Raw genomic sequence first — 23,289 nt, 5'->3', positions numbered from 1 at the left:
AGTTTCATCAGAACTGTAACTATTATAGCAATAAAACTTTTGGAATTTAGATTTACCTTGATTGTTAGTCATGGCACAACACTAATGACCAGCTGCAAATATTCACTTTTCCTGACCCAGTTTTGTCACTGGAGGTCCAGGTAGCCAGGAGCACCTTTTTTCAGCTTAACTGGTACAAAACCTCTTGCCAGTCCTGGAATCAGATACCTGAACTATTGTGGACGAGCTACTGGTCCTTTCAAGACTGGTTTACTGCAATGCTCTTTCTGTGGGGCTTCCCTTGTGCTTGCTTCAGAAACTACAGTGAATGCAAAATTCTACATTGGGACTGCCAACAAGAGTGAGATTTTGTCAGTATATTATAGCTCTCCTCAAAGCTCTACACTGGCTACTGATTTGTTACATGGTCCAAGGTGTTATTAATATATAAAGCCCTCAGCAGCTTGAGAACTGTTGAAGGATCACCTTACTCAAACCTCTTCAATCTGCAGAACTGGGACTTTTAACAAACACCACATAATACCTCTTTAAAATAGGGATCACTCTTTTAAAGTAGTCAAACCTACACTCTGCATTCCCTGCCCTTTTATTTATGTAGGTGCCATTTTTGTAATGTTTGTGATGCCTACTAAAAACGTTTTGTTTATGAAATCCTATCCAGACATGCAATTTTATTATGTGCATTTGTGTGGTTTTATTATGTATATTTGTTTTTTAACTGTTGATTTACTCATATTTTGATAAATTTCAGTACATCTACTTGTTGTTTTCTAAGTTTGATTTTATTACGTATTCTGTTTTGCTTCATGTAAACCGTTTTGAGACCTTTTTGATTAAGCTGTACATAAATATTGGTGTGTGTTTTTGTTATTTAGACCAGAGCAGGGAGGGAGTGCTGCTCTGGTTCACCAGAAGCGGCTTAGTCATGCTGGCCACATGACCCGGAAGCTGCACACCGGCTCCCTTGGCCAATAAAGCGAGATGAGCGCCGCAACTCCAGAGTCATCCGCGACTGGACCTAACGGTCAGGGGTACTTTTACCTTTACGGAGGGAGACGGCACCTCCTCATCTCCTCTATATTAAGAAAAATAAAAGATTTTACACTCCGAACAAGATGACCCCATGCAGCTGAAAGAGAAGTTACTGACAAGGTGCCAGGGCACCTCCAAAGTTGCCAGGTTCATAATGATCAGAGCAATCCACCTCCCTTGGGATCTGGGAGCGGGCTTGCTTATTTTCAGTATTTGTTTTTAAAGCCACCTATCCTCTCAACTCTCCTTCAGTAACAGTGGAGAGCTCACCCTAGCCACTCCTGCTACTCTGAAGCAGCCCGCAGCGTTGAAGAGATCTGAAAACATAGACCTTGGCTTCTCCTTCCCTAATGAATTCTGAGGACTTAACATGGCACAAGCCGTGAGCATTCTGCTGAGGGATCCACTGGCTCTCCCTCCAGAACTAAAATTCCCAGCAGGCTTGCAACGATTGCCGTTATATTAGTTTAAGGACGCTAATCCTGGAGAGGGTGAGCGGGTTCCTATTGAGTTCAGTGGGGTTTGCTTCCATGCAAGCACGTCGAGGCTTGGGCTGGGGCAGATCTGCCCAGGGAACGCTTCCCTTCTCCTCCTCCCCGTTACCGCAGCTCGATCAACTAAGCCTAAGGCCAGCCGAAGGCCATTGGGAGATGCCCCCTCCCCGGCCTTCGCAGGGCTAGCTTCCCCCCACCCCCAGCATCTCCCTCACCGACAAAGTCGCAGCCGAGGATGAGCTCCTGCAGCTTCGGCAACTTCTCCTCAAACTCCCCGGCTCCCACATCCATCCCGCTTCCAGGCACACGTGCGGAACGAGGCTATTCACGCCCCACAAGAAGAGCCGGGAGAAGCCACGCCCACCGCCTTGAAACAACGAGGAGCGACGCGAATTGCCGAGGCTAATTGGATGCGAGCCTTGGCTTCTGCCTCCCTTGAGCTTTTAAAGGCGGTCGACTCATGGCCTGCCCCCTCTCCAGATCCACAGAAACTATGCCCCCAGCAGATGCCTCTCCCCCCCACGAAGGCTTGCTTGCTCCTCGCATTGGGGGTGTTTTTACCCATGATTTCCCCCAAAGGGCTCAACTACTACTACTACTACTACTACTATTATTATTATTATTATTATTATTATTATTATTATTATTATTATTATCCCCAGCCACCCTGGGTGGTCTACAGCACATATAAAAGCATAGTAAAACGTCAAACATTAAAAACTTCACTAAACAGCTGCCTTCAGATATCTTCTAAAAGTTGAGTAGTTCCTTATCTCGTCAACACCTGATAACCTTAGGCTAAGATAATTATGCCTATTTCATTGTTTTCCAACATTTGGTATCAAATATTTCCATGCAGTAGGGCTATATAGGCAAAATGTGATGGTGTTGTGACTATTTTCTGTTTTTTATAGTTGTCCATGTAACAATTTACTTCGCATTAGCAGACGCCACCTGCAGTGAGAAAATTAGCTATGCTATATTTTAAACAGGCACCCGCAGGAAATAATAACAGCCTTCCTCAGCCTGATGCCCGCCTGCTATTTTTTTATAATAAGAATAATGACTAATAATAATAATAATAATTTATTTATACCCTGCCCATCTGGCCGGGTTTCCCCAGCCACTCTGGGCAGCTTCCAACAAAATATTAAAAATATAATAAAGCATCAGACATTAAAAACTTCCCTAAACAGGGCTGCCTTCAGATGTCTTCTAAAAGTCAGATAGTTGTTTATTTCCTTGACATTTGATAGGAGGGCATTTCACGGGGAGAGTGCCACTACCAAGAAGACCCTCTGCCTAGTCCCCTGTAACTTCACTTCTCGTAGTGAGGGAACCGCCAGAAGGCCCTCAGAGGAGGACCTTTGCGTCCAGGCTGAACGATAGGGCTGGAGAGGTTTCTTCAGAGTTCGTGAAATCTCCTTTAAAAAGCTGTCCCAACAAAAATCCATGGGGCGCCTCACCCATCATTTCCCACAAAACCCCTTTCTCCTTGAACACCCACTTTCTTCCCAACTAGGGCTGCAGTGACTTTTAACACCGGCGTAGTCATCTGGAAAAACAAGCAACCCAAACTTCCCCTCATACCTCTTGATAGAGGAAATGGCATCTGACTTATTTGTGTCACACGGTGGCTAAATGTACAGGAGTCATCCTGCATGGAAATGGACAGCAGCGACACTGTATTAAAAAGTGAAGGGTTTGGGGGGCCCTTTTAAAGTTTATTTAAATGTTTATAAATAAAATTTGAAAGCATTTAAGCCCTGATCCTAAATGTAATCAGGACTGTTTAAAAATTGGGCCTTACCCCATGTAAACAGAATTGCCAATAAAACAGGAAAATCCTGTGTATGTGGTACTCAGAAATAAACCATAGCACATGTAAACTTTCAAATACTCACTTTGAAATATTAAATTGCAATGTAACCATTAATCTCCAGACTCAAAACACTTTGGTTTGGGTAATACACCTCACCAATATACCGTGAGAAAGGTTGCCTGATGTATTGGTTAACTGACACAGTTGTTCAGAATCTGGGATAGCAGATAAACAGTGATAACTTTAATGAAATACAACATTTCTGACTATGGGCCTGGTGACAGAATTAGATGTTAAATCAACCGTTCTAGTTTCATTTTCTGACCTTAACAAACTGAGCAGAATAAATTAGGCAAATAGGTAATTCAAAGATCAAGGCTCATTAGTGCAAATGGCATGTTTAAATGCAAATGAGATCAATCATAAACTTCTTGTTAGCCTAACTTCTCCCAATTGACTTTCAGCTGTAAGGGTGACCATGGGGCCTACTTGATTGTGGTATAGAAGCTATTGTCACAGTAGGGCAGGCATGTTCAAAGTCTGTTTTGGGGGCCTAATCCAGCTGCCGTGCCAGTATATGTCCTGGGGTAAAATCCTTAAAAAAAATAAAAAAGCTCAACAACTTTGGTCGGCCCTCACATATGTTCACTTCATCAAATCTGGCCCTATTTGAAAAAAATTTGGGCACCCCCACAGTAGGGTGACTGAAACCAGTGCAAATGAATAGGGCAAATATGAACCGCTGCTATCACAGGCCCTCATTGTATATTTAAATTGTAGTCGCAGAGACAAATTGTACCCATGAGATTTTCTTGTCAAAGCGGGTATGAAGCTTATCACAGCAAACACAACGTAACTAGTTTAGGTAAAGGACCCCTGGACAGTTAAGTCCAGTCAAACTAGACTATGGGGTGCAGCGCTTATCTCGCTTCAGGCCGAGAAAGCCGGCATTTGTCTGCACACAACTTTTCGCATCATGTGGCCAGCATGATTGACCACTTCTGGCACAACAAGAAGAGTTTGGATTTGATATCCCGCTTTATCACTACCCGAAGGAGTCTCAAAGCGGCTAACAATCTCCTTTCCCTTCCTCCCCCACAACAAACACTCTGTGAGGTGAGTGGGGCTGAGAGACTTCAAAGAAGTGTGACTAGCCCAAGGTCACTCAGCAGCTGCATGTGGAGGAGCGGGGAAGCGAACCCGGTTCACCAGATTACGAGTCCACCACTCTTAACCACTACACCACACTGGCTCTGTGACGAGTGCCAGAGCGCATGGAAACACCGTTTACCTTCCCACTGCAGCGGTATCTATTTATCTACTTGCATTACTTGAACACAACTATTCCTGTGCTGAAACAGTCCAGATTGGCCAGGCTGTTCATCTTGCTGAATAGTTTTGTGGCAAGAATAGCTGCAGAATACTAAACTGTACATGCAGTAGTAGCAAACAATAACTTTTTTCCCTGTTACCACAGGCTAATTAATTTTGATTTTGTTTAATCTCTCTCTGATCTTTTTTATATGGGGGTAGTTTTGATAGAAAAGCAGCGAGTGCCCTAATCAAGCTTCAGTTTCATAGATCAGGACCAATGACCAAGAAGCTGTAAAAGGCAGCAGGAATATACTGCTCTGAAATTATTTCTAAGAGGTTTCAGCTACAGGCCAATTTGTATAAAACTATTTTTTAAAAAATCACCAACAATTGCCACCAGCATCATTTTATTAGATCTTTATTTAACATAAAATGTTTCAATAGCATTCTAACATAGGAAGAAAATGTGTTTGTTTCCCCTAAAACTACAGAATTGCAGGTTTTTCTGAAGTATTTCTCAGCATCTTCTTATGAATTTTCAACTTATTCATAAATTCTTTGCAGTTCTTTCAATACAACACCGCCCTCTGCCATAGCATTTTGGAATCTATGAACCTTTTTTAAAAAAGAGAGAAAACAATTAAATCACAACTTTTAGTATATAATTTGTGTTATTATATTCAACATACAGAATGTTGCAATTCTTAGATCCCACTGGATAGATCAAAGTGACCAACCAGATGCCTCTGAGGGTATCATGGCTAATACCTGTTGAAAGCACTGACTTCCCAATTCTGCTCTGAAAGCCACCCAGGCCAGTGGCTATAACTACATCCTGTAGTGGCAAATGCCATAGGTTCAGTATTCACTGTGTGAAGTACTTCCTCTTCACTGTCCTGAATCTTCCAACATTTATTGGATGCCCCCAAGTTCTAATACAATGAGAGATGGAAAAGACCCTCTCTAACTGCTTTCTCCACCCCATGCATAATCATGTATCCCCTTACTTTTCTCCCCCCTCCACACAACCCCCCCACAAAGCTATAACCTTTCATCATAGGGGAGCTGTCCTTTTCCTATCCTTTGGCGGCTCTATAATATCCTATTTGAGGTGGAGCAACAAGAACTTTACACAGTATTGTAACTGCCGTTGAACCACAGATTTGAAGAACAGAATTATGACTTTGCTGTTTTGTTTTCTTTCCTAAGGATCCCTGGCATGAAATATTCATGCCTTTTTCACATCTGCCACATACAGAGTTGATATATTCATTGAGCTATCTCCTATGATGCCAAGATCTGCTTCATTGTCAACCATTCCCAGTTCAGACCCTATTAGCATATATGTGAAATTAAGATCTTTCTGGCACACATTCTTCCTTCCCATTGATTGTCCCAATCCTTCGAGAGATCTTTCCCTTCTCTCATGAATGCTAATTTCTCATTTTAGTGCTAGTGACATTTAGCAACACTATACAGACATGTTTCACATTGTGAAACAGTACACCAAGGGAGATTGCTTGTCATCAGTGGAACCGCTTAGCACTCCATTGCTAGAAATTAATTGCTCTGTGAACAAGGCTGTTATAAGAGCTTAAAACGTAAGAGGAGTTTCTAGGTTAAAAGATGCCTAAAACTCCAAAGTAATCTACTTACCGCCTCACCACTTCTTTCCCATGGAGTTGTAGCTCTAATGTCCACAAAGTTGATTCCTGCTTCAAGACAGCGTTGTGCTAGCACACGCCCCACATTCTCACAGGCTGTGACATCTGAAGTACTATAAAGGTGCTTCTTTATGGCCCACTCTCTAGTGGAGGCAGAGACCACAATGCGACCACTGCAGTGCACAACATAGGCCTCCACATGATGCTGTGTTCGCTCAAGTCGTAACCTGAATTGCAAGGCACGAAAAACAGCATTTCATTATTTTACTTCAACAATTATTCTGATATAGTATCAATGACAAGTTTCCCAAGAATTCTATTTATAGTAGAGAACCTTATGCTTTATACCTGGAACTCCCCCCTGCCAACTTCGACACAATACCACCTCTTCCTCTCTCCAAGTCTCAAATCAAAACTCAAACACTGCAACAAAGCATACATGAAGCAAGGTTTAGGTCCTCTGCTCACAGGGATGACTGTGAAGAGGGCTGAGATTCAGAACATTGAGCATGAGCCTGACAACATAACACAATTGCTCTCTGCAGATTAGAAGAAACGTATCAGGAGACAAAAGAAAAGCTTTGAACAAGAAAATATTGTTTCTTAGCAAAATATTCTTCAGATGTTTGTAGAATTCTTCTATGCTTCACATTTTTATAACCTACCTATTCCAATACTCTTGTTTTGGCCATGTGGTTTTCCAGCCTCGTTCTTTCCGTGCTAGAGATAACTGTTCCAAGTTACGTGGATTACGGTTAACGAAGTCAGGGGCAACAATCTCATTTTCTCTTGTATTCTCTTCATCTTTGGCAGAAGGTCTGGAACTGGGAATAGAAGAACTACATCTGATACCTGCAGATGAATAAAGAAAAACTAAAGTTTAACACAACCCAGTGCACAGAAATATTTCCAGCGTACAAGGTCAACAAAACCTTTGCATTATGTGACCTCAGCAAAGATATTTGTAAAACCAGGCAGAAGCTTACTGCACAGTAGCTCCTCCTTTGAAAGAAAAGGGTGAGAGATGAAGGAACATTTTTTCACCTCTGGTGGACCTGCCCTAGAGTGAAGGCCTTTTGGGAGAAAATATATAATGAATTAAAAAAGGTGTTTAAATACACCTTTACTAAGAAAGCAGAGGCCTTTCTCCTGGGTATTGTCGGCCAGAGTGTGTTAAAAGAGGACAGAACATTCTTTTTGTACGCAACAACAGCAGCAAGAATATTAATTGCCAAGAATTGGAAAACTCAGGAGCTACCCACTGTGGAAGAATGGCAGATGCAACTGATGGACTATATGCAACTAGCCGAGATGACCGGCAGAATTCGAGACCAGGGAGAAGAAAGGATGGAAGAAGACTGGAGGAAATTTAAGACTTATTTACAAAAATATTGTAATCTGGCTGAGTGCTGAATAGGATGCCAGTGCAGACAATTGTCTACCATTAAAATAGATTTAAAGTCGAATTATATGTCAAACCAAATTAAGATTATTAATTAAGATGAGTTAAATGATAATTTGCTAGAAAATAATTTAATAATGATGTAAGTGTATGCGGGAGGTGTGGGGGAGTCCCATGTAACAATTGAAAGATGTTAAATGGATAACGATAAGTGCTTATTTGATATATGTTTTATTTGAAAACTTTAATAAATATATTATAAAAAAAAAAAAAAAAAAATGAAAGAAAAGGGTGAGAGGGAAAGCCATGCAGCTTTGTTAAGGAACAAATACTACAACAAGCACATAGTAAGTTTCTACTAACGGGAAGTTGGGCATCGATCCTCAGAGCAAGACGTGCTTGAGTTTCCCCCGGAACACCCCAGGTGTTCTAAAAGTTAGCAGATTCTCGGTGAGATTTACTCCTGAGAATATATGCTTAGGATCGGATCATCGAACACAAACCTAGTAAGTACTGTATACGATAGAAAGAAATTTCAACCGAAGTCAGTAGAGTTAGCTTCCCAGAAAATATATGTATGACCAGACTAGAAAAGACTCCCGTTCACTTAAATGGGCTCCTTCCCCAGGCTCCATCTGAATTCTATATTAACACTCAAATCCAAATCTCAGCACCTTGAGCAGCTGCCGGGAATGCCCTAGCCACGATCCTCAGCTGCAAAGGCCGCCACCTCCTCAGTGCCATCACGCCGGGAGAAGCACACGCTACAGGGTACACGGCAGCACCATTTTTACCAAGGGAAGCTGGGAGCTTCAGCTCTACCCCTTAGCTCTATATGCAAACCATAGGAGAGAAAATCCGTTTCCGCCCCGGGGGCGGGGGCAAGGCACTGCCACAAGTTTGTAACCCTACTTCTGATTGGTCAATTCAAGGAAATCCACCCGCTTTCCTCCATAGAAAGGTCCTATAAACGAACAGCGCTTTGAGTTAATGGCTTGATGTTGGGTCCACAGACCCATAGCTTTCCGAGAGTGTAGATGGGACCGTAGTTTTCGAAATGAGAGACTTGATATATTCAGATACTTCCCTCTCCCGCATTGGAACTGAGATCCGCCAGCAAAAATAAAATATTCCCTATATCTATTGTTGGACATGCAACTGCGCAGCGCTTTCAGCATGTAAACGGAATGCAAGGCATCTGCAATCAACTGACGCAGAATTTGGGTTGGAAGAAGAGTTTGCAGAAGGGCAGTTTATGCAGTTTTACCACTGCCACACACCTAGCGGCGTTTTGCACGGAGGATTTGGAAGGGAATCTAAATCAGTCTCATAAACTCATCTCTAACCTGCGATATTTCAATCTTAGTTCCTTCAAGCTACAAGAATGGACTATATTGGCATTGGACTTTGCATGCCTTAAATGCTTAGAAACGGAGCGAGGAATACACGAAATAACATCTGTAAAAGAGTAGGAACGTCTTTTGGGGACTTGGGTTCCGTATAGGAGCCACAGAAAACCTCCCCTCCTCCCTTTCACAGCTAAAACCGGCTTTTCCACCGAAAACCCAGAATTCGCCTCTTCAATGGGATTTCCCTCTACATTTTCTTTTATCTTTTCCGTAGAGTCGATCGAGGCTCACAGAGAGAACAGTGCGCTCATATCCGGCGCAGCCTTTATTACGTAGGAGGAGCGGTCCGGCGCTTTTTCTTACGTCTTCGATTTTGACACCAACCCCCTGTAGCTTGATTTTGTCAATCCAAAGTGCGCTTGCGCACTACGGCTCTGATTTTTCTATCGTTTGTGAAAGGATGCCGCGGGGGGGGGGCTTGCCGGAATGAATTCACCAGATTAATTTCTGAACTGTACAGTAATTAATTAATTAATTAATTAATATAAAATAATTCATTGGAATATCACTAGCTTCCCCCAACATGACAAGCTGCGGGGAGTCTCAAGCAAAAGTGGCTTCAAAGTGGTTGGGAAAGGAACTGCTGAGACTTTCTCAAAGGCGCTTATTCAACCTGGGGAATTCTCCTACAGCGAGCCTCCCCGGATCCCGGCCACTTTCTAGAATCTTCTAGAACACATATAACCGCCTCACTTGTTGCTACGCAACAGGAAGGAAACGCTCGTTTCGGGCGCAAGGTCCAATCAGCATCCAAAACTCAAAAGACAGGCCCTGAGTAAACTTGTGCCCCGCGTTTTGATTGGTTCATCTCTTACGCCCTTCCGGCGAAGATGACGCTAGGAGCCGCCCAACGGCCGCCGCCTTGAGGGGCGGGCTTACCCAGGAAGCCTTGCGCCGCGAGGTCTGCAGTGCTGCACGCGCGTTGCCGCCTCGCTCTCTTTGTTCGTCAAGATGGCGTTCGACGGGCCTTTGGCGGTTTTCGGAGAGCGGGGCACCGGCGAGCATGTCCGCACGCAGAACGGTAAAAAAAACCGAAAGAAGGAACGGTCATTACTTTCCTTGGGGCCTTCCGAAACCATCTCAGGAGGCTAACGGTGGCTTCGGCTCCGCTAGCGCCGGGGGCTGATGGGGCGGGCGCGCGTGTGAGACGGAACCGGCTTCCCTGCGCTTAACGGGCGCGCAGAGAACGGGCGGCCTTTGGCCAAGGCGGCGCACGTTGAGCTGCCCCACAGGCATCGCTTTCCTGAGCCTCTAGAGAGGGGGAGAGATCTGTCGGGAGGATCAAACTGAGAGCCACTTGATCAAGTCCTTTTTCCTCTCGTCACGCCTCGGGTCTCGCGTTCGTGAAATAATTCGCTTTTTCCATGTGCGATGGAGCCGCTCCTTTTCCGTCAGCCTCCGCGAGAATTGGCGGCTCGGTGACTGGGCGGGGGGGGGGGGCAGTTCGCTTCCTTATATGGCAGGGCTCGCTTTCGAAGCAGCCCACTCCTATTCCGGTAGGAAATGTAACCGATTGAAAAAATATGTTTCAGGAATTTCAAAGCAGAACCACAAAAAGAATTATTGATGGTAATTTGTAATTGAAACATTAAATTGGGATGTAATTTTCAATTTCACATGGCTCCATGGGTTAAATGTTCTGTCAGAGTGTAATGCACACAAGAGAATCTTAACTTGTGATCAGTTAACCTAATTCCATAAGTTCAAAATAAGGTCGCTTAAAATCTGTACTAGTGTTACCTTGCACGATAACATTGAAACCACGTTTTCTTTTAAGAAGTGCTATAATCATAAACTGCTGAATAGGTTATTATTTTAAAAATCACTGATGACTATAGATTTAGGCTAGTGAATATAGATTTGTTTTAAGCTAAAAGTTACCTGTGTAAATCCTGATCAACATCGTTTTTCCCCTTCCCCATTGAGATATTGCATAGATATGTTTATGCTGCATTTGATTTATCTGTGGTAAGAGGTTGCATTTTAATCTTTCATACAACAATTTCTATTGCTTTTAAAAACATGTTTGAGCCTTATTGTGCATATTTATAACATTATAAACTGCATTTAATCTATTGAATTAAAATATATAGCTATTCCCCCAAGCTCAGGTACAAGTTTATTTAGAATCTGTGCTCGGATAGGAGTTGGACCCTTCCCATTCTACTGCCACTTATTTGCATTACCAAATAAGAGGTTATGCTTATGGGATAAAGAAAAGCCTGCCATAGTCTGAAGGAGAAGAATGAACACTGTCTTCCTCCTATATTAAATGGCAGAACATAGTACAGTATTCCAAAGACAGCGAATGTATTTCATTGCTTTTGGACTGGTTCAGCTGTGCACATGAGGCTGAGAGCATTTAGACACACTGTGCATGGAACTGTTATAATGGATCTGTGCTTACACTAGAAAATGCCTATTACAAACTCTGTTTGTGTGGTCCATTCCTTGTGAAAAACTGGGTGGATTGTGTGAACAGAGCCTACTTGTGGAGGCTCTGATTCATCTTAGAGGTTCTCTGCAAAACACTTGTTCCCCATTCAAACCATGTACAAATAACATTGAGGTACAGTATTAGTATAGTTAAATACTAAACAAAGTGGTAAGTTTGGTTTTCTTAACCAGAATTAACTACTTTTCTAAAAGGATTTGATTTAAATAAGTGTATATATGGCAGCATCTGTATCACATAACCTTTTGTTTTAAGAAAAACACTTGGCGCCATTTGAGAGGAAAATGTATCTGTTTTTCTGAACAGTTATGGCTGCTGCTTCCATTGCCAATATTGTGAAGAGTTCTCTTGGCCCAGTTGGTTTGGATAAAATGTTGGTGGATGACATTGGTGTAAGTAGACACTATTTTCTATGAGTAAATTTTAAGAGAAAAGTGCACTGTGCAACCAAGATCCGTCTTTCAGTAAGTCTATAAAATTATCCTGAATTAAACATGTTTTTTAATGTGTTTCAGTGTTCAAAATTTGCCAGGCACATTTTGTACCTGACTATTGGCTACTTAAGACCAAGTAAAGATGGTTGGGCACCAGGATAAATAATAATAATAATATCTGGAGGTGCATGCCTGGGGATCATTGCATCTGGACCTTTTTTTTTTTTTTTTTTTTTTTAAATAATATTTATTGAAGTTTCCAAAATACAGAAAGAGAAGAAAAGAAATTATGAAGATACATTCAGAACCTTATTTTCAAACATCCACTTTCTGGGACTCCCCCCTTCCCCCACCCCTACCGTATTCCCCTTTCATATTGTTGTTTCCACAAGTTCTGTTTCTGATTTAAAGCACAATTTATATACCCCATTGTTCAAATTTAAATTTATACAAACCTTATGCAACACCCTTGATAAAAAAAAGCAAAAGATCTCTCCCCATAGCCCGCCCCCTTTTCTTTCCACAATGTCCCCCTTTTTTCCCATTAAAGTAAAAGCACACAGAATAAAAGTATAAAAAAATAAGAAATATATTAGAAAAAAGAAAACCAATTCAGAAAATAGTTGCAAGCCTTTGGATTCTAATTCTCCCTCCCCTTCCCCGGTTTAATTTCCCTTATCCTCCAATCTATGTTTCCAGCCTGGAAGTCTTAAGTCCATCAATCCCATTTTTCCCCCAACTCCTTGCAGAATTATTTCCCATTTTTAGGATTACTTTTTAAAAATTAATTCCTAAATCTTTAAAAATGTCAAATTATAAAATTCCCCCCATTGTTCTTTCAAGGTTATAGTCCAGCTTCCTCTTGTTCCGCTGCTAAAACTTTCTTATTCAAAAGTTTAGTAACTCTACATGGGTTGTTGTTATTCAGGAACAAAAACTTGCGTTCAGTCCCTTCCTTCTTCAGTAAAGTATTCTGTTGTCTCCTTTTAGTCTAAACACCCTGTAGACGAGATTCAGTTTCAGTTTTGCAGCTTTCCCAGGAGATAACCAGTTCTGTGAAATTCCGAAGTGTTGTATTTTTCCCGGCTTACGCCCATCTTTGTAATGTCCCGAAGCTCCTCTAGGGGGGTTGTTGTAACTTTGTTTCCAAAAATCCGATTGTTCTCCGTATTTTCGCCATTTTGTATTCAAGTCTTAACAAATTATATCAAGTTGTAACAAATTTGACCAGCAAGGTCCTTGTAATAAAATCCTCTTTAAAATTCCGACTTTGACAGCTACTTTGACAGCTGTCAAAATCACCGGCTCTTTTCACCAGGCTCACTCCTCAATCGCCCCGGTTCCCAGGGAGGGGGGTGCATTTTCCTTCTCCTTCAATTCTTCCTCCAGCACAATTCTTGTACTTTCCCATCATGGAATTCTTGATTTTAGCAAAGATACCGTTCTTTTTGGGCCTTGGCTTCCCAATCCTTGTTTTAAAATGTCTACAATAGGGAGGGGGACTGACTTCCTTTTTAGATCCCCCCCCGCTCGTCTCAAATCCAAAAAATTTTTCTTCTTTTAAACCCGATTTCCAATTTACTCACGGGTTGTTGTTAAAAGTCCAAATTCTCAATGGAAGAAGTCAGCGCTCTCCGCCGGATGGCATGCGGCTTCGCTCGGCAGGGATGGCAGAGGACTCAAAGCACCACGCTTCTCCCCGGCACCCGATCCGTAGCCTTTAAAAAGGCTCCTTCACGAGTCGGGAGGGCGCTAGCGGTGCTAGCCGAGTCTCCAAGTCCACGGCCCCCGTGGCCGTGGTTTCTAAGGGTCCCCGCATCGCCGGTGCGGTAAAACCCAGCCCCTGCCGAGCCGGCTCCCTCCGGAGCTCGGAGGGAGTCCGCCATTCGGCGATGGCGCCAACCCGGAAGTGCATTGCATCTGGACCGTTTTCCACACACTTACTACCCCATTCTGTAGAATTCTATCAGTTATATTTTATCTGCACAATCAGAATTAATTTCAGAAATCAAAGTGCTTTTTCTGTGCAGCTTGAGCAGGAGCAGTGAAGTGAAGACAAGCTACAACAACATCATGGTTAATTGTTGTAGCTTGTCTTCACTTCCCCCATCCCACTGCCCTACTCTCAGTTGTGAAGAATATTCTTACGTTATGAATGGTCATTACTGTACTGAAATAATTTCCATAATTTGTTGGCCACATGGGTTTGGCTTAAAACAGAATTGGGTAAATATACATGCTAATTCAGTTATCCATTCTCAGCAGCCTTGCAAAATATGGGCAAAATGTCCCTTTAATAGGCACTTAATTAAGACTTGGGGGGCTTTGGCTCATCATAGTGAGAGTAAAAAGCAACCAGTCTCCATCCTCATTTTGAAGATGAAACGGGTGGGTGGTGATTTCCCCAACAGCTGCACAGTTATCCCTGTCCTCTTCTCAGCTCCAACACTGAAGGGAAAGCTGGAGGTTATTTGGTAGCTGTATGACCAGAGTGTGCAGGACCAAACCAGTAAGCTCACCAACTGTTCCTTCTCTGAAGCACAAAAATGAGGTGGGGTCTTGCTTGGTTGCTGCTTGGTAAAACCTGCAGCAAAAAACAGACTGCTTAGTGCTGATACTGTATGTTGAGGGTTAGCCAAAGGTGACGTGCTCCCAGCCTGTCCTTACCTCAGGAAAATCGGATTGGGGGGGGGGGGGGGGCTTCCTTGGCTGATGTTGGGCAGAGGAACTTGGCAGCCACATTTTCTGACAGCTAGAAATGTTAGACCAAAACTAGGGACCCCTGAGCAAGTCCCTAGCAACCCTTAAGCATATTGCATAATTTGCATAATTTGCAAAGATTATTTGCATAATGTTTCCTATTATATTTCATAATTATTATTAATGTTAAGTAACAATCATTTATTTATTTGTGTGTCTGGAATATTAGGATGTGACCATTACTAATGATGGTGCAACTATTCTGAAATTGCTGGAGGTAGAGCATCCTGCGGCAAAAGTTCTGTGTGAACTGGCAGAACTACAAGACAAAGAAGTTGGAGATGGGACCACCTCTGTGGTATGTGTATGAGCACTGGAAAAAGGCTGGGAGCACAATACTGTTCTGTGCTGTCCCATTCAGGTCTGCTTTGAAATCTAAGCAGCATGTATATGATTTATTTTAGATACATAGTAAATTAACCTGCTGTATTGATGTTTTAAAAATACTGCAACCACTTAATGTTACGCTTGCTATGTCTATTTATTCCTTAGCCTATTTTATAAAAGCCTGTTTCACATAAAGGATTATTCATTTATTGTTGTTGAAACGAAGTATGCTCAATCAACCTGTCAAGCTGAAATAATTAACACAGACTTGATAAACAGTTTAAAAATTACATACACGCTAAAACGGGTAGGCAACCTAAGGCCCGGGGGCCGGATGCGGCCCAATCGCCTTCTCAGTCTGGTCCACAGATGGTCCGGGAATCAGCTTGTTTTTACATGAGTAGAATGTGTGCTTTTATTTAAAATGCATCTCTGGGTTATTTGTGGGGCATAGGAATTCGTTCATATTTCCCCCAAAAAATATAGTCCAGCCCACCACATGGTCTGAGGGACGGTGGACCAGCCCACGGCTGGAAAAGGTTGCTGACCCCTGTGCTAAAACATCAAACATTAAAAACTTCCCTAAACAGGGTTGCCTGCAGATGTCTTCTAAAAGTCAGATAGTTGTTTATTGCCTTGACATCTGATGGGAGGGAGTTCCGCAGGGCAGGTGCCACTACTGGGAAGGCCCTCGGAGCTGAACGTCAGTGTCCGGGCTGAACGATGGGAGTGGAGACGCTCCTCTAAAAGATCTTGGGCTGTATCTAGTGTTGCACTAGCAAGGTTCCACTGGTGCAGTAGCTCTTAGGTTTCCTTTCTTCCTCCCCTCTTGCACCTCTGGAATCTACTCTGGAAGGTCCTTCAGTCCTCTAGAGTTGATTTTGAGGGCACACGGCAGGCTAGAGGGATACAAGAGGAAGAGGAAGACCAGTTGCACACACAAACATCCTTAGTGCCAGAGGAGCTGCGGCATTAGATACGGCCCTTTCTCCCATAAATGATCTTTAAACAGGTTACGCTCCTGAACCCACTTACAAGGCTACTTGTGTTTACTGTTACAACTGGAGGGAAAGTCTTCCCATTTGACTACCACTTATTTGCATTGCAAAATAAGTGGTTATGCTTATGGGATAAATAAATGACTGCCAAAGGTCTGAAGGAGAATATTGACAATGTATTCATCCTATATGAAATGGCAGTACATACTCTTAATTATTTTGGGCATGCTTATAGCTTGGATTCAAAGAAAACACGCCTGTTACACTTTACTGTCAGAAGTATTATTCTTTCTTGCAAGATCATGTAAGGGGGTGGTGCAATTAAAAGATAGAGTAGCTTGAAGCAGAAAAATAAAGTTTTTGGGACTGCATTGGCTATTCTGAATGACAGACCAGCATCAGTACAGCATAGGGATGAGTATACTCTTTTCTGTACTCTGAAAGATGCTTATTCGTTTTTTTTTCCATCCTCGTGCACACATTGATTATACAAAGAACTCAGTAACTTCTCACATTAACATGAGAACAAACCTTAGTTTTTATCTGCCTGCTTTGGCAGTAGCCAGAAGTAACCACCTACGAGGAAACAAAATGGGGCCATCATTTCCCCATCTCCCAGCAAGCAAAAGTAACAACTTCCTTTTTGGAAGATTTGCCTGGGAAAGCACTGCAGTTGTTAAATTCTGACCCAGCAACAGAACCAACAAATAAAATTCTTAGACCATATTTGGATTCCATTTCTGTAGCCAGGCCAGTCTCCTTAAATGCCTTTGGGACAACCCATGTTCCACTTCTGTTACTACTGATAGGGTATTAGAACTGTGTCAAAATCTGAGGGGAAGCGAATGAATAATGATGCTGTTGTGCATTAAGAGCCTTCTGTTTCTTCACCAACTTTCTGGTCCTGCTTGCCGCAAGACAACAGGCATATACTGATCTATGTTTATCCTTGCATCATAATCTACAGGCTTTTTTTTTTTTAACTTCTCTACCGTGTCACTTCCACCTAGCCAGGGCTGGTTGGGGGTCAGGTTTTTGGACACATACATGTGGTTCTTAAGGAGCAGACATCTGATAGGATATGTCTCCCTTACACAGATACTAGGTATTCTCAAGTGCTTATTTTTTGAAGAGGAAGACATTGCAGCCATGGACTTGGGGTGAGAACTCAGCTCCCAGGCTATGAGAAGAAGTGGGCCCCATACAGCAAAAGCTGCTGCTGTTTGCAATGGTGGACAGGATAAGCTAGGACAACTGTGCCAGGCCAGTGCCAAATCCTCTTAAGCCATGGAATCTTGGAAAAAGTAGAAAGGATGTGAAATTTAATTTAATGGTCCCTCCAGGGCCAGCAAGACGTGTGACCTGCAAATGATACCTTCTATCTGCTAAAGAGAATGAACTTACCACATTAAGACCATCATTCTTTTTTCGTTAAGTTTATGCCTTGACTATGCTGTAATTTTTTCACAGAATAGTTTGCATATTGTTAAATCGTGTCTCTGTTATTTCTAACAGGTGATCATTGCTGCAGAACTTTTGAAAAATGCAGATGAGTTGGTTAAACAGAAAATTCATCCCACTTCTGTCATTAGCGGATATCGTCTCGCTTGCAAGTAAGAAAACTGTTCAGTGGTGAAATCTAATGCTGAGCAATTTCAACCTTCCCTGTTAAAGTTTTATTGAATCTTAAGATTTTTAGTTTAGGGCAGCGTGTTATTTTGCCTCAGTGACAGCACATTTAATGGCTCCAGCCATAAGAAGAAAGGAGGATGGCAAGTAGGGAAAGAGCACTGGTATTATGCTGCATGTGGAATGTCCTTCGTAGGGAGGCTCAGCTGGCTCTCACTTTGCTATCCTTTTGACACTAGGCAAAGACTTATCGTATTTTATGTAGGGTTTTTAACATACTGACAGGCCAATCGTATGCAATTCATGCTGAAGGTAAAGAGATACATTGGCAGAACAGCTGCCATAGGCTTTATGTGTCAGCATTTGCTAACCTAATGCTTTCCAGGTGTATTGGACTAAGTCCCATCTGTGTGTGTGTGCTGTCTAGGTGTACCCAGGACTGATTCAAATGTCCTCTTCATTTCACAAGCCTGCAGGACCATGTTTTTGTCTTTAACCACTGTCGGAGCAGCAAGAATGGTAGAGGTTGTTGCACTTGCAGAAGGAGATTTGAGATGATCAGCCTCCTTCTGCAGGTGTAGGAGATCCATTCTGTCCATGACCCTCGCACACCTTCTAAGTCACCATAGGATGGCAGTCTTAAGTTACTGTGATTAAGCTCATTGATCCAGGTTGTATTTTATTCTTTGCTGGGTTCAGCTTGGTTGTTTTATATGTTGCATAGTATTTTAAAACTCTTTCATAAGCTATCCTTGGAATGATGGCTGGGCATTAAAGGAAATAACTCATTTTCAGCCATTATTCCATTTTCAAAGAGATGAAATTACTGTTAATATTATAATTTCTGTAAGTAGTCAAAGCATTGAGAGTATTAAAATTAAATCATAACTACCTTGTAAAAATTGTACTTTTATTCAACAGGGAGGCAGTTCGATACATCAATGAGAACCTTGTTATTAACTCAGATGAGCTGGGCAGGGACTGCCTTATTAATGCAGCTAAAACATCAATGTCCTCCAAAATCATTGGAATGTATCCTTTCAGTTTGTGGAAGCAAAGTATTGAGTGCTACCTTGAAGAGAAAAATAGCAATTTTTCTTAGATATGTAGTGGGGGAGGCATAAAGGCATGGTCTAATCCTGATATCATTGGTATTCCTTTAAGAATGTCTTTCCAGAGAATTTGCATCTGTATAATGACATTAGTCTTAGCTACTATGAAACCCTCTTGGATATTTATAATGTTTTTTTAATGTGAGATGTGTAGTAAATTTAATAGATGTTCAACTGCTCCTATTCTCCTTAACAGTGCTCTTATAGTGACAGTGACTTCTTTGCCAACATGGTAGTGGATGCTGCACTTGCAGTAAAATACACGGATTCAAAAGGGCAAGCACACTATCCCATCAACTCCATTAACGTTTTGAAGGCACATGGTCGCAGTCAGAAAGAGAGCATTCTTGTAAATGGCTATGCGTTGAACTGTGTTGTGGGCTCCCAAAGTAAGGTCACATTCTTATCAACAAAGCAATAGAGTTTTGTGTTAGTAGCAAAGACACACATGCACTTGCTTTTTCTGAGGAATCCTAAAGTATTAGTAGATGGCCTAAAATATAGTTAACACTTCCGTTTAACATGAAAGTATGATCCTAAATAAACTGTAGGAGACACTTGGTCCTCTTCTGTCTTGGGCTGCAATTCTGCACCCTCATACCTGGTAGTAAGCCCTCTGAATTTAGTGGGACTCACTTTTTAGTAGATGTCTGAAGATTTGTGGTGTAAAAGTGTATCAACCAATAATGCATGATTTGAATGGATGGACACTGATTTAGCCTAGAGGGTTTATGAACAGAGTGGGTTTCAGGAAAATGAATCTTTGGTGAATAACTTTACTACAAGAATTACTAATAGCACATTTTAAAGAATATTCCTAACTTGATTTTTAAAAATAATTTTGAAATACTGTATTTTTAATAAACAACCTAGGGTGTGTGGTATGTTTTTTCTCCTTTTTAAAGGTATGCCCAAGAGAATAGTAAATGCAAAGATTGCATGTCTTGACTTCAGCTTACAGAAGACTAAAATGAAGCTTGGTGTTCAGGTCGTAGTCACAGATCCTGAAAAACTGGACCAGATTAGGCAGAGGTATGGACACTTGGAACTAAAACGATAGTGTGTATATATAGGTTTCAGGCTTGTCTTAGATAGTGAAACATGTTTAAAAAGAACCAGGGGCAAACACGGAATCTTAAGAATTTTTAAGCAGTGTGTTCCAAACTGTATCACTATTCTTGCAAAGAATCAGCTCAATTAAAGTTGATTATAAAGAGCAGCAGCAGATTTCTTTTAATTAAGTGTTGGTGTGTGAATCTAAGCTCATGGCTAATTTAAAATCAGTTAAATCAGTTTACCTTCCCACAAGTTTGCCTCCTCATCTACCTGAATAAGGAGCTCCATCTTTGTAATTGTGTGCCATAACTGAAAGCAGTACAGCTGCCTTCTCAAACCTAGTGCATTCCAGATGTTTTGACTACAACTTCTGTTATCTGACCAGTGCTCTTGCATGGAAGTTTTAGTGCCACTAATACCTTGGCGGGCACCTTATAAAGAAAGGCTGCAGTAGGGCTACATCTGATGTAGCTCCATCTTTTTGTGGGGTCTAGCAACCTTTGTATCATAGAATGGTAGAGTTGGAAAGGACCACAACGGTCATCTAATCCAACCCCCTGCAATGTAGGAATATTTTTGTCCCATACGGGGCTTAAACCCATAATTCTGAGAGCATAGGAGTTGGGAGTTACTAACTCAGCTATCTCACAGGCTTATGCTTCTGTCTATTGCTAGACAGCTGGGTTTGGATGGAAAAGTTGTACACTTTATTAATTTACCAGTCTCTGATAGTGGTGATGCATGTTCTGGTAACCTTCAAATGAGACAATTGTATAGTATGTAGAGCTGTCTTTGAAGATGGTTTGGAAACTACAGTTAACCTGAGATATATCTGCAAAGATTTTATATGGGACTGGGCATTATGATCACATGTCATTTGCACAGGCATCCAACTCATTTCAAAATGCTACTTTTGTTCTTTAAAGCTCTTTAGCAGAGGCCCTGTATGCGTGTCTGGAAAGCATTTTATATGAAATGGATATTAATATAATTGGGAAGATAGATCACACATTAAATCACAGCTAGTTTTATGGAGCATTTTATCTTTTCGACCACTAATTTCATATTTGAGTTTGTTTCTGTTTAACTAATGCATGCCTACTCTCTCATGCAGAGAGGCTGACATCACTAAAGAGAAAATTCATAAGATCTTGGCCACAGGCGCAAATGTCGTTTTGACTACTGGTGGAATTGATGATATGTGTCTGAAATACTTTGCGGATGCTGGTGCCATGGGAGTACGCAGAGTTCTAAAAAGAGATCTTAAACGCATTGCTAAGGCTTCTGGAGGTAACTACAGACGTCTCAGTGTTAAATCTTAACACCACAGCTTTCTAGTTTTGTTAGTAGTGAAGTTAAATATATAGAAACACGTTGCTTACTGCCACTTGTTGGACCTTAAAAACCCAAATATGAGTGAGATTGTTTGGAATAATGAAAGTGGCTTTTGTGAAGCATACTAAAGGCCTTGCTTGTGTGTTGTTTTTTATAAGCCACTCTCTGTTCAACCCTGGCAAATCTGGAAGGTGAAGAAACTTTTGAAGCGTCAATGTTGGGACAAGCAGAAGAAGTGGTTCAAGAAAGAATTTGTGATGATGAATTAATCTTAATCAAGAAGTAAGAATTATTCTCTTGCATAAAGTATTAGCACCAGCATATTTTGCTACATCTTTTGAAATTTCCTGTTTGATAGTTGCCATGATGCCTTTTAAATTGTGTGAGCAGTTATATGTGTGGGATAGATTATTTTCAGTCCTCTGTAATTAGTCTGAGACCATGAATTTTCTTGATAAAACTGGACACAATTCAGTTGTTGTTAACTACATAATGAAAAATGAGTAACTCAAAAATATAGCTAAATAGGGTTGGTTAGATTAGCTATTAATTTTTTTGATAACTAACTCAGGAATAAGGACCTTTCACTTTGTCTTTCTGAAACAGTACTAAGGCACGGACTACAGCTGCCATTATATTACGAGGAGCAAATGACTTCATGTGTGATGAAATGGAGCGATCCTTGCATGATGCTCTTTGTGTTGTCAAAAGAGTATTAGAGTCAAAGTCTGTGGTTCCAGGAGGTGGTGCAGTTGAAGCAGCACTTTCTATTTACCTAGAAAATTATGCAACCAGCATGGTAAGTTTCTAGTTAATAAATGTTTGGAAACACTTCTGCCTGTGAACTTCGTTTTATTGTAGCTTTGGAGTTCTTTTTTTCAGTTGAGAGCAGCCATAATTCACTTAATAATTGTTGAAAGATGCATTGGGAATTTTTAAATGTAAGATTGATTTTAAAAATGGATAGGTTTATTCTGAATACCTATATGGGATCACTTCAACCAACTTTCAGCACAATAGACTATTTATTGCTAATAAGGCATTGTTCTTTTGCATTACAGTTCTGAAATGCTAATATATAATTCTTTTTTAATTAGGGATCACGTGAACAGCTTGCTATTGCAGAATTTGCAAGATCGCTTCTGGTTATTCCAAACACTTTAGCAGTCAATGCTGCTCAAGATGCTATAGATCTTGTTGCAAAACTCAGGGCATTTCACAATGAAGCTCAAGTGAACCCAGAACGCAAAAACTTGAAATGGTAAGTGGAATTGTTTGTCACAAGCCCAATGACATATAGCTATCAAACATTCAATTCTAGTCTTAATATGCCAGCACTTAATACAAATCATCTTTAAAAAAATGACTTAAGCCCTGTGTCTTTAACGGCAGCTTTGCCAAGGTAGGTTTTTCTGGTGGTGTACTGCGTTCAGGTACAAGGTTGACAAAAATGGATAAAAGTTTGAGGAAGAGCACAGGAGCTAAATGTTGACTTGCTCTCACTGTATCAAAAATGTTACCAAATTGGGATTAAAAGTTAGCTCTTCGTTTGGGAATATTAAACCAATCTAAAGTTTATGTTCCTATCTAAACCAATTTACTTTGTTTTTAAAGGATTGGTCTTGATTTAATCAATGGAAAGCCACGTGACAACAAGCAGGCTGGTGTATTTGAGCCTACTGTGGTTAAAACAAAGAGTCTGAAGTTTGCAACAGAAGCTGCAATTACTATTCTTCGAATCGATGATGTTATTAAGCTGCACCCTGAAAGTAAAGGTGATAAAGGCGGATGCTATGAAGATGCAGTTCATTCTGGAGCAATTGAAGACTAAATGCATTTTTATTCCAACTGTTCCTGTAAAAGTCTTTGTAGTCTTGTATGTACAAGTGTGTTAATGAAGCTGTTGCACTTCTGCTTAATTACTTAAAATTAAAAAATGGCTGTGTCCTCATATTTGTTCTGATATTTAAGCACGCAATAAAATGCAAGGTGGCTAAGAGCTTTTGAGGGCTTAACAGAAGTCACTATACAACGCTTTTGGTTCTC

The 23,289-nt window shown here is 41.3% G+C and overlaps 3 protein-coding genes across 6 annotated transcripts in view; 1 reads left to right on the top strand and 2 right to left on the bottom strand.

The window, feature by feature from the left end:
- The window catches only part of PNLDC1 (PARN like ribonuclease domain containing exonuclease 1), a 46,525-nt gene extending 44,504 nt beyond the window's left edge, over nucleotides 1–2,021 (bottom strand). For all 4 annotated transcript variants that reach the window (XR_014546173.1, XR_014546174.1, XR_014546175.1 and 1 more), the window contains exon 1: nucleotides 1,742–2,021. Coding sequence is in view for 1 of the 4 variants with exons in the window: in XM_083605870.1 (XP_083461996.1) it covers nucleotides 1,742–1,817 (76 nt within the window). In the remaining 3 variants the exon portion in view is untranslated. The remainder of the gene's footprint in view (nucleotides 1–1,741) is intronic.
- Nucleotides 2,022–5,052: 3,031 nt separating this feature from the next.
- On the bottom strand, nucleotides 5,053–8,817 carry MRPL18 (mitochondrial ribosomal protein L18). Its single transcript, XM_083605935.1, has 4 exons — nucleotides 8,403–8,817; nucleotides 6,992–7,178; nucleotides 6,319–6,553; nucleotides 5,053–5,277 (listed from the first exon to the last, which is right to left on the bottom strand). The coding sequence occupies exons 1-4, from the start codon at nucleotides 8,470–8,472 to the stop codon at nucleotides 5,206–5,208; spliced, it is 564 nt and encodes a 187-aa protein (XP_083462061.1). The 5' UTR covers nucleotides 8,473–8,817; the 3' UTR covers nucleotides 5,053–5,205.
- Nucleotides 8,818–9,855: 1,038 nt separating this feature from the next.
- On the top strand, nucleotides 9,856–23,194 carry TCP1 (t-complex 1). Its single transcript, XM_083605865.1, has 12 exons — nucleotides 9,856–10,158; nucleotides 11,899–11,984; nucleotides 14,956–15,084; nucleotides 17,627–17,724; nucleotides 18,662–18,772; nucleotides 19,060–19,241; nucleotides 19,758–19,884; nucleotides 21,023–21,198; nucleotides 21,402–21,525; nucleotides 21,850–22,042; nucleotides 22,341–22,504; nucleotides 22,858–23,194. The coding sequence occupies exons 1-12, from the start codon at nucleotides 10,089–10,091 to the stop codon at nucleotides 23,072–23,074; spliced, it is 1,677 nt and encodes a 558-aa protein (XP_083461991.1). The 5' UTR covers nucleotides 9,856–10,088; the 3' UTR covers nucleotides 23,075–23,194.
- Nucleotides 23,195–23,289: the final 95 nt, after the last annotated feature.

This window comes from Podarcis filfolensis (genome assembly GCF_964270895.1).
Source record: "Podarcis filfolensis genome assembly, chromosome: 3".
NCBI lineage: Eukaryota > Metazoa > Chordata > Lepidosauria > Squamata > Lacertidae > Podarcis > Podarcis filfolensis.
The sequence above is the reverse complement of the archived record's forward strand: the minus strand, read 5'-3'. Positions and strand labels throughout refer to the sequence as shown.